Source organism: Phoenix dactylifera, chromosome 8, assembly GCF_009389715.1.
Source record: "Phoenix dactylifera cultivar Barhee BC4 chromosome 8, palm_55x_up_171113_PBpolish2nd_filt_p, whole genome shotgun sequence".
Taxonomy (NCBI): domain Eukaryota; kingdom Viridiplantae; phylum Streptophyta; class Magnoliopsida; order Arecales; family Arecaceae; genus Phoenix; species Phoenix dactylifera.
This window is the reverse complement of record NC_052399.1, coordinates 17,951,129-17,962,280: the sequence shown is the minus strand read 5'-3', so window position 1 is coordinate 17,962,280 and position 11,152 is coordinate 17,951,129. Positions and strand designations below refer to the sequence as shown.

General features: G+C 36.7%; 1 protein-coding gene across 1 annotated transcript; it reads right to left on the bottom strand.

Moving 5' to 3' along the window:
• Positions 1 to 3,383: 3,383 nt before the first annotated feature.
• Positions 3,384 to 7,254, bottom strand: LOC103710874 (50S ribosomal protein L21, chloroplastic). The gene is made up of 5 exons (XM_008796787.4): positions 6,869 to 7,254; positions 6,692 to 6,772; positions 4,174 to 4,275; positions 4,024 to 4,098; positions 3,384 to 3,857 (listed from the first exon to the last, which is right to left on the bottom strand). The coding sequence occupies exons 1-5, from the start codon at positions 7,199 to 7,201 to the stop codon at positions 3,774 to 3,776; spliced, it is 675 nt and encodes a 224-aa protein (XP_008795009.2). The 5' UTR covers positions 7,202 to 7,254; the 3' UTR covers positions 3,384 to 3,773.
• Between the last annotated feature and the right edge of the window lie 3,898 nt (positions 7,255 to 11,152).

Here is an 11,152-nt window from a genome sequence, read left to right as displayed (position 1 = left end):
TATTTTTCTTGATACTACTGGTTAAACTCACATTAGATTATTTTGAACAACCGTTGCACTAAAAAGATTATATGCTGCCTCTGCACAAAATGGGTTCATATTGTAACATAAAGGAAGGTTCACAGTAAGTTATTTTCCTTAAGCATTACGTAGCAGGTTTGCATCTATGGCTGACCATTTTGTCCCACCTACTTTGGATTTAGAAGTCAAATCATCTGCATGAGTCTTGTTAGCAATGCATTAGAAATTGCCATCTTCTTGATGCTGCCTATCCTCTTCTTGGAAGGAGACTACCTTTGTTTAGATAAACTGCCAACCGTGACTCTTGTTGTAGGAGGTCAAGGCTATGGAGTAATTTTATAGCATATCTCCATATATAGTGGATAGATAGGAACATTTGAGAGATTGTCAAAATAATAATATAATAATATAATAATAAGATTTAGTTTGGTATTGCTATAGGTAGTAGAGCTTTCATTTATGGGACTTTGAGTAGTAGAATTTTTGCTAGTAAAATCTTTTTAATTAAAAGTTATTTGCTTTTTGGTTATTGTGAAACTTCAATGTATTTGGTAACTAAATTGAGAAAGCACTTTTAGTATAAAAAAATGACAATAAAAAAATATTATATAGTGCTTTTAAGTATCTAGCTATTATACTATCAAAAACCATTATTATAAAGTATTTTTAACTTATCAATTATTTAATTTTATATTTTATTCTAAATAATATAACAAGTAATATTTTTTTATATTTATAATAAAAAATATAATAATACTTATGCAATACTATTATGTTATAATATTTTTTGATATAATAAAATGATAGTATTGCAGTACTATAATATTATTATACAATTGTTGAATCAGGAGGATCTCTAGTATTTGAAACCGGTCTTGAAGCATGAATTAACACTGTCCTTCAGCGAATTTTGTCCCCCACTATGTTGCTATTGGTGATCCAACAAATTCGCTCCAAGATATAACAAAATCGAAATAGAATCCTAGCCAACAAAACTAGGATTGCTCAGAACAACTGAATGAAAGATTTTGTAGAAGAAGTTGTATTAATCTGTGAAGGACATTGGCTAATTATAACCCTGAACTAAACTCTGAACCAACATAACTATTGGAACAGTATCTGTTCAAAACATAATTGCTCATGCAGTTATTTTGTGCAAAACGGATAAAAACTGGCAATCTACATTTTATTTTACACGTGCATGTGCCACGTGCCACTTGTCCAAGTGCCAATCTTTGATTAATATAATATGACTTTCTCTCCACAACTTCCCACCAAAAAGTCATTTTATCATGTGTAGGATATGAATGCTTATAAAGCTATTTAAAAAACTCTACATAAGCAATGTGGGACTAAAACCCCTCTCAACATTACAAACTACCAAAAGAAAGGAGACTTCCAACAACAATAACATAATATAATAATAATGTTAGTATATTATTATATTATATTATATTATGAAAAATTAGCATGGATATTCTCATCTCTACAAAAATTTATGGAAATAGAAATACCATTCTTTGTTTTCTCAAGTAGTACTTTCGCCAAAATGGAGCTTTTTCCCTATAGGCTTCTTTTAGCTTTTAGAAGGAATAGAAGGCTATTTCAAAGTTTTTAACAATCATCTCGAAATAATCTAAAAAAGTTTTTGACCCTCCAACCACACAAGGCCTATCAGGATCTAAAAGGAAGGAGACATAAGCTTTTATGTAAAGTAGAATAAGATCTTTTATGTAAGTAGGAAAAGATTAGATAAAAGTAATGACAATGCTGTATGGAGGAGATTTCTTACTATTTATTAAATAAAAACCTTACTGAAAAAAAGTCCCTCAGCTGTGTTATAGTTTTTCCTTTGCTTTAGCCAACTCACGTTTGCAGTTTGATTGACCCTTTGGGCGAGCATTGTGAGTTACTGAAGCAAATTTGTTATTTTTTATTTTTTCCAAAAACGCCTTGTCAGTTGCCACAATCCGATGCGGACTCAATATTGCATTCTAAATCTGACGTCCAAAAACTAGAATTTTACCAAGATTAAACGCGTTCATCAGGGATTCCGAAAGTGCTTTCAGATCCCCATCCCCTTTCCTCACGTGCCAGAAGTCGCGCAGAGTCGACTTTTCCTCTTGTTTCTATCGCAGGCAAACTATGGTCTTCTTAGTCTTGCAATAAATGTATAAAAGAATGAAGAATATTATCCCTGAGAGCGAAGAAAACAAGCATTAGAGTAGCCTGGGCGTGTGGACTCGAATCTTACGTTACGAAGCCTACCTCTCAAGTCTACGGCAGGTGATGCTATATTTGGTAGGGTCAAGCCACGAAACCAAAGATGGTGACTCAGGCATTTTGAACTTGGTGAGTAGTGCTCATCACTATGAGATACTTCTACACGTCTTCTGCATCAATTTTTAAATATATATTTTTTTCTAATTCTTAAGAGTATATAAATGCATATACTCGTTTTATAGAATAAAAAAACAAAATGCTAGTCTCCAAATCGATGACTTTTGTCAGTTCGAGTCTAGTTCCAGCGAACGTAGAAGTGAAAAATAAGACTAGAGTTTTTGCCGAGCAAGGATTCTGAAAATAATCCACGCTTTAACAAATATTCGACTCTTGATGTTTAAGAGAAAAAGCAACCGAAAGTGCTTTCATCCCTTCTTTTTTTTCCTTTTTTTTTTTTTTTTGCTGAAACGGGCATTTCATACATTATAGGTACGAATATACCCAATAGTACGAATATATCCTTTCTTTTAATCTTCTGTCTAATAATGCTGTCTAATAATGCAGGCAAGACTAATCGGCAGATAGATAATAAAATAGTCTTGAATCAAATGAAGATTATAGTCATGCGGTGCTCATGTTTGCCGTTAGCATACAGTAATCGAGCTCAAAGTGCCCACAAGTTCAAGACAGCTTAGCTCTAAATAACACTATCTTAGGTCCTGCTATAACAAGTTTAGTCAACCTCTATTGCAACAGTAAAGTTCTATAACATCACCTAAGATTTCTGTGATGGTGGTTTTTAGTTCGTAATAATGATTTTATCAACATAAAGAACAAGAAATAGCTCTTGTTATATATGTGCATTACAACCATCATAGATGATGTGCAACAATGTTAGGAGCATCATACAGCAGTCAAACTAGCTGTAGCTGAACTCTTTTAAAAATGTTATTCCACAGGGAATTAATGTTCCAAGATAGCGATATTAATGTATTATACAGACTATGCAACAACGCCAGCAACAATGATCACAAGACAAGAACGTACTTAGATAATTAGGTAGATTATGATATAATTCAAAATAGAAAATAGTTGATGCTATACAACACTGTTATGACTTCTAATAATAAATATCATGACGAAATAGTACTTTACTTCAAAAAATAAGCTTGCAAAGTTTTTGGCTCCCCAACAATCATTTAGGCAACATCATGGAGAAAATTGAGGCACTGACTAATTTCATTTCATGGCAGCTTTGATGGGTTTTGCATCTTGGAAACCAGAGGGAATGTGGATATAGGAAATGTAAAATCAGCTTTCGTACAACATATTAACAAAGTCATAACTCAGTCCTTTGGAAATTCAATTCCGGCTACAACAGAAAATCATTTCGGGCTCCAAAAGGACAAGCATTCACATCTCTAAAACTTCTGCAATTGATGACACAAGCTGCAAAGTAGTGCCCATTCAAGCGGCCAGCTTCAAAATCATTGCATGCTACAGAACTGGTGCTCACCCTTGTAGGTATCCTAAGCAGGCACCATCTCAGGCAATGTCTCGAATGGAAAGTCTTCATACCCAGTGATGCCGGTGATCCTTATCCGTGTGCGAGGCTGCATAGGTTATCCAAAGAGTTAATCAACTTTAACACCAGAATATCTAGCATGTTTCAAAATTATGTTGGCACAATGTACAAACAATGAAGTTGTTTTTTGTGTCAGGAGAAAGCTCGAGTATTAATAATGTTAAATTGCTGTTGATCAGGATGCCCAAGAATACCTGTCGGTGGCCAATCGTCCTTCGATAGTTCTTTTTCTTCTTGAACTTGAAAACGATAACTTTTTTATCCAAACCCTATGTTAAAAGAAAAGTTGCAAGTCAAGCAACTGATTGCTTTTGAAGTTACATCAACTGCTGGAAGAGGGCTACCTGTTCTTCAACTACTGCATGCACTGCAGCATTGGTTACAACTGGCTGCCCGATATATGTCTTTGTCCTAGTTCCAACTAGCAATACTTTGTTTAGGATAATCTGCAAATAGAATCCTCACACATGGTCAAATGGGTATAAGATTACCTAGTTATCAAGAGAAACAACTTTCAATACTGAAATGACAGAAGCCTGAAAGACAGCAGATTGAATTTTAAGGGCTCTTGAAGTTAGTTTATGGTAAAGATAACAGAGCAAGCCATATATTAGGTGGAGTTACGATAACAGCTCACCTTTTAAGAAGTTTGATTTGTCAATAATCTTGGCAACAACATGGCATGTCATTTTACATATGATATTAATAATGCTCTGACACTTTAATTTCATCTATGCATTATAGTTTGAGACTCTACATACTATAAAAAATAAACACTTAGTTTTTGTACGCCAAGTATTCCCATGAGAAAGTACCAAAGGGTTCAAAAGTTGAACTTTAAAGACACTCTGGCATGAAATGGCACTCTATTGGAGGGAGATTCGGCCACTGTGATCAGTTGAGTCCGAAAGCGCTCGAGCAGCTATGGGGGAGTTCACCCCCTGCTCCGTGACATTTGGGATATGGCGAGGGAGGTCACATTCCAGGCCATGCATGTATATCGTGAGGCCAACGGGGCGGCTGACTGAGTGGCGGCATATGTTGCGAGCCACTCAGGAGGTACCCTATGATCTGGAGAGAGAGAGCTGCCCGGAGCACTTCGGGACTTTGTGTTTTCTGACTCTATTGGGTGTATTCGTACCCCTGATGTATGAAATGCCCGTTTTAGCAAAAAAAAAAAAAAACAAAAAAAGACACTCTGGCATGGCAAGTTTCCCATGAGACTGATTCTACATAAGAGATAATACCTGTGCAAAACCAACACATGAGAAGCAGATAGAACGAATACATCTCCATCCTATCTCATGGGGTAAAGTCATGCAAGCAGCCTATAAGTTCTAGGTTTTTCTCTTTTGGTTAAAGATTTTACTGTAAATTTTTTATAGGTCAGATACTGACACTAAATCCTGAAACCTTACCCACAATCCTAACATATCCTAGATAAGAAAAAACTAATGCATTTCCACATTGTTGCAGCATTTCTCCATCCTCTTAAAGCATCATTTTGTCCAGCAGCTGTCTTCTCCTGTGAGGGAAAACACACACAAATTGCTTGCTTTAATTCCAAAAGGGATCTTGTTTTGAGATTAGATTTCAATTTATATCTAAAAGAGATCATCAAGTAAAAACGCAAATGGCCAGACGAACAACCTAAGACAACCATAAACCACCTTCTCTCTCTCCGTGTGTGTGTGTGTATGTTAAATGTACTCCATAAATAAGGAAGGGAGATAAATTAGTAAGTAAGACCTGTTTCATTCCAGATGGATCAGAAAAAAGATAGCTCTGCCCCATATATAACGTACGGTAACCAGCTGGACACCTTTATCCAATTTCCCAGCATGAACTAGGGCAGGTCTCCTCTAAATCAAATAACAACTTGAAGTGATGACTAGATCCTATCAACTTAATGAAAATAAAGTCTAACATGGACAGCTAGCTTGTAGGAGACACCATCTACTTCAATAAAACCTAGTTAGACACAAACATCAAAATTCTTTTCCTCAAAAATAGATGCAGATTTTCTTCTTGCTTCAAAATGTGTCTCACCTCTTCTAGATCCCAAAATACTCACATCCTATTTGTCAAACTGAGTGCGAAGGCACAAAGTTCAGCCTCTACACTCCCTGCTCCTTTTACCATAAAGTGAGTCAACCTGATACCTTTATTATTAACATAAACAAGTCCTGAAATATTCTGGCCAATGAAGTAGCATCTATTGATTCAGAAACCAGACTAATCTAATTACATGACAAAACAAATAAGCCTAGAAGACCTTCCAAAATCAAACTAAAGCAGGATATTTTAACCCCCACTAATGCACTGGGAGCATAGCAACCTTGCCTTGTATTTTTACTTCTTCCTCCTTTTATCTTTGATTTTTTATTCTCTTTTTGATCCACAAAGAATCTCACCCATGCAAGGTCATACAAAGTCCCCATCTTACCTTTCTTTCTTTTTTTTTTACAATAAAAGAAACGGGTAACATTCAACCATACCTGTTAAACATGGGAGTAATACATAAACAATCTCCTTAACAACTGATGTTAGAAGGCAAGGTTGTAAAAATCTCTAATATTACAGAAATTTTTTTAAAAAATAAAGAAAACGCAAAATCATGGTAAATTTCAACTTTGTTACTGTGCCTAATCCAAGAATATTTCACTAATTCATATAAAAACATCACGGGTGCCATATCTGCCACTCATTATGATGCTTTCGATGCGATTCCATGGTGAACATACAAAACCTAAAATTGATCATGCAGACTCATGTTTGGAACCAACATTTTGAGGCGATTGACATTGAATCAAGCCTATAAGAAATACTCATTCCCGATTACCAAGAAGGCGTAGCTCTAACCTTATCATCGACATTGGCTCCTTTCAACCTTTGGGTATAGATGAATCTTCCAGGGAAAACAATGTACTGCCTCGACCCAACCTGGCAACCAACAACAAGTAAATTAAACATACATGCCCAAATTACATGAGAGATTTTTCAAAAAAGATCCATACAAAGCTTCAATTTTTGGCTCACCATTATGACCGCGAAGACGTCCTCACCCTTGGGGGTCGCAGCGGCGGCTATCTGGGCCTCGACGGGCTCCGGCATCGATGGCTCTTCGGTCTCCTCCGGCGATCCTTCGGGAGCCGCCGACAATTTCCATTTCCGGGAGAACAAAGTGGAAGGAGAGACCAGGGGAGGAGCGGAGAGGAGAGGGGCTGGGGAAGTCGAGGAGCGGTCGACGGAGAGGGAGAAGGGTCGGGCTTTCCTGTGGAGGAAAGCGAGGGTGGGGCCTCGATTGGGGGGAGAGAGAGTGGCTGCAGCGGAGGACGGGGAGAGGGCGGCGGCGCACGCGCTGGAAGCCATCACTCGCTTCCCTTCGTGGTGGCGCTGGGGATAAGGGTCGGGGTTACATCATCTTATCCAATTTATAATTGCTTTATTCTGCGGCAGCAAATACTAATTATAATATTATATATATACTTGTTTATATATTAAAATTTATATAAATGTTTTTTTTAAAAAATAATATGTATATTTTTATAAAATACTTATTTTTGTATATATCTATTTTTTTTTCTTATCATGCACCAACACCATCTAATACGTTAGTTTAAAATTAAAATGACTAAAATACTCTTAAAAGGTAGACATACAAAGAGAAACATTTATAAATATATACATGCAAATAGTTTGTAAAGATATTCATGCAATTTTACATATTTAATAGGATTTGCATGTAACAAATTTTAATTTTAATTTTATTTATTTCAACTTGTTTTAACACTAAGATTAGTCTAGTGCTTCCTCGTCAATGATTTCTATGAAAATATTGTTCATTAAAAAGATAGATTCAACGATTAAAATAAAAAAAAGAGTTACGAAAGTTTTTTCACTAATTATATATTTATTCTTCTTTATTCTCCATTTATAACAAATCACTAAATCTTACTTGACCATAAACTTGCTTGTAATACTTATTATTATAGATGCATATATAAGGATATGTATCAAAATATAGAAAAGGATTAGAATCTTTTAAAGGCACACAATAGTTTGCAATGTTCAAACTTTCTCGTTACTGCTATGCTTATGGGTGAAAGAACAACATCAATTGTCCTGAACAAAATCATTAAAGGACTTCAAAACCCTTTTGACTTATTAATAATCTCCGCAATCATGTGATAGAAGATCACCCCTTCATTTTTTTTGGAGCTTTGATTTTTTGAAAAAAGAAAATATCTAGTATATAGAACTCATCCTGTCACAATTTTAAATCGGCCACCAACCTGCACATGAAAAATTTTCTAGCCTTAAAAAATAAACATTGCAAATTCCATACACTAAAAAATAAATATTGCAAATCTCTCACAATACTTTTTTAAAAATAATCCATAAAGCTGATAGCGGGACTTGATCATCTTTACGTGAAAAAGGATACAATGAAAGAAGAATTTCAGTGGCAATGAGAGGGACTCGAATTCCGATAACAAGAACTCTGGGGAGCGGAAGAGAGAGAAGGGCTACCTATGGTGGAGAAGAAAGTCGAGGGAATGGTTTTAATTCTAGACGTAGAAGTGAAAGAGAGGAATTGAAAAAGATTGGAAAATTATTCAAAGAAGGTAGAGACATTAGCTCTAGCGAGACATATTAACCTGTTACCCATTTCGGAGTAAAAACATAATTTATAATTTTAATTAATCTTTAATTTAAATAAATATGATTTTGGCTAATGATGTTAGCTGAATTTTCATATAAAGGTATTCTTGCAAAAAATAGTATTTTATGAAGGCATGCACGCAAATATCAATTTAGAAGGATATTCATGCAAATTCTAACATTTAGAAGGATATTTTTGCAAAAATTCAATATTTTTTTAAATATAAAATTGCATCAATATTCTTGCAAAATTATTATTTACATGTATACCTTTATAAATTTTTTTTGTATGCTTATGCATTAAGGATACTTTAAATATTTTAATTTTCAACCGCTAACTTCTAACTGCATTAGGTAGTGTTGTAGTTCAAATTTGGCCTGAGGGTGACCACGCCAGTAGAGTCGAGGAAGCTGCCGGTGGTTGGAAGGAGAAGACGAGAGTCATCTCCTGTACGATGGTCGTGGACCTGCACAAAGCCTCATTGGTGTTTCCGGTGAGGTCCCTCCGACGATCAAGTTAGAGTGGGATAAATTCGGTCCAGCCAAAAAGTCCCTTAGAAGTTACCTGATCGAGCTATATATAGTTCCGGTGGAGTGGCCCAGGTGGCAAAGGTACTGTCAGCCCTTAGCATGAGGGGGCGTGGTTCTGAGCCGGATGGCACGCAGCTTAGGCTGGTTGGTGGCGTGCAGTACTGCCCGTTCTTGAGAACGGTAGGATGTTTACAGTCATAGTAGGGTATGTCGGAGTAGTCAAGATGTCGTCTGACCGTTGAAGGCTGGCTATAGAGACGCGGCATGATAGTGTTGTAATGTACGGCCACGTAAGTGGGCGTAGGCTCGCACATGGGTGCGGTCGTTGGCGAGGCCGAGCTCGTAGGAAGGTCACATCATGTGTTTGACGAGGTCGGCTTGACGGATGCTGAGAGTAGCTCGGCTCTCCGGATTTCGAGATATGCTCGGTGGAGCGCCCGAGCTCGAAAGTCGGGGCGTACTGCTGAGGTAGGCGCTCCGAGCTTGGTCGGGATGGGTCGGCGAATATCTGAAGTTGGTAGAGCTTTTGGCGGAGTCCCGAAGTCAAGCTAACTCTGGGCCGAAGCGAGGATTCAATCGGTTGGCGTTGATATTTATTGGGCCAAAATTGGATGGCTTTTTAGCTGTGGGCTGGGCGATCCATTTTACCCCCATCAGGTAATATGGTGTGTGTGTGTGTATATATATATATATATATATATATATATATATATATATATATAATTTTAGAAGAATATTTAAGATATTAAATATTAATTTTAGAATATCATGCATATTTAGAAGAATATAATTTTAGAAGAATATTAAATATTTAAGTAAAGTGTTTAATGAGAATATATATAAATATTAATTTTAGAAGAATATCATGCATATTTCAATATTTAAGAGCCAAAGTCAAGTGAAAAAGTTATGATGCGGGGCTCTGGAACGTTTTCGTACGAAAGAACCATCGATCTACGTTGATCGTCCGATCGGCTTTTGAGATATGTGGGAAGGGAAGAGCGGAGCGGAGACGGACGTAGCGGACACAGCGCGATGGTTTCATCATCTTTTTCGCTACCGTAATTGACAAAAAAAAAAAACAGTAAGGGCTCGTTTGGTTCGCGGGAAAAGAAGGGGGGAAAGTGTGGTCAACGGGAAAGTAATGAGATGCCTCTTGTTTGGTTGGAGTTTTCAAAGGAGAGAGAAGGGAAAGTTGTATTCCCATGGGAATGTGATTCCCATATTTCATGGGAAAGTCTTTCCCATGAGAAACATGGGAAAGTTACTTTCCCATGAGGCGGGAATCACTCCATTTTTACTTTTTCCCAAAAAGTCCCTTCAGCATTAAAGAAGCATTAAAGAGGCATTAAAAACCTAATTTTTATTAAGGGCATAATAGGAATTATATATAACTTTCCTAGGAAAGTGGATGGCCAACCAAACATAAGCATCTTGGAAATTTGTCACTTTCCCATGGTCAACCAAACATGCCAAAAGTACTTTCCTAGGCATCATCTTCCTAGGAATTTGTTTCCCAGGAATCATATTCCTAGGAAGGAAAATGCTTCCCGCGAACCAAACGAGCCCTAAGGTGTAGAATATTGGAGGGACGTGACTCGGTGGTATCTCGGGCTCCCAAAAGAAGTAACCAAAGGCAATGCAGGAAGCAAACCCTACTCACAGAGAAGTATTCAGAACTCAGTAGAAAGAAAACGAAGTAATGGCCAAACGAGGCTCCCTCATAGCACGAAAGAGAAGGCTAGTGCGGGCTACCCAAAGGCGCAGCAAGAAGTAACCAAAAAAAATAAAATAATCAAGAAATTAAAATAAGGCAGCTTGTCTAGAACATCACTAGCAAATTGAATGAGGCTATGGTATGTCACAGGAAATAGATTGAAGGCGGTCAAAAAATATTTATTGTTTCGTATTATTTATACCATCCAATTTTTGATTACTTTGACATATGAGCTACGATCTTCAAATCAAACAGTTCAAAGATATTATATCATATCCAATGACACATAACCAACGTTGGACCATCATCGTCCAATTGTAGTCTAACTAGAGTAAATATCTACTTATCGCATCTTAATCTACCTCTCTCTCTATATGTGTGTGCGTGCGGTCGTATACATATATACATAT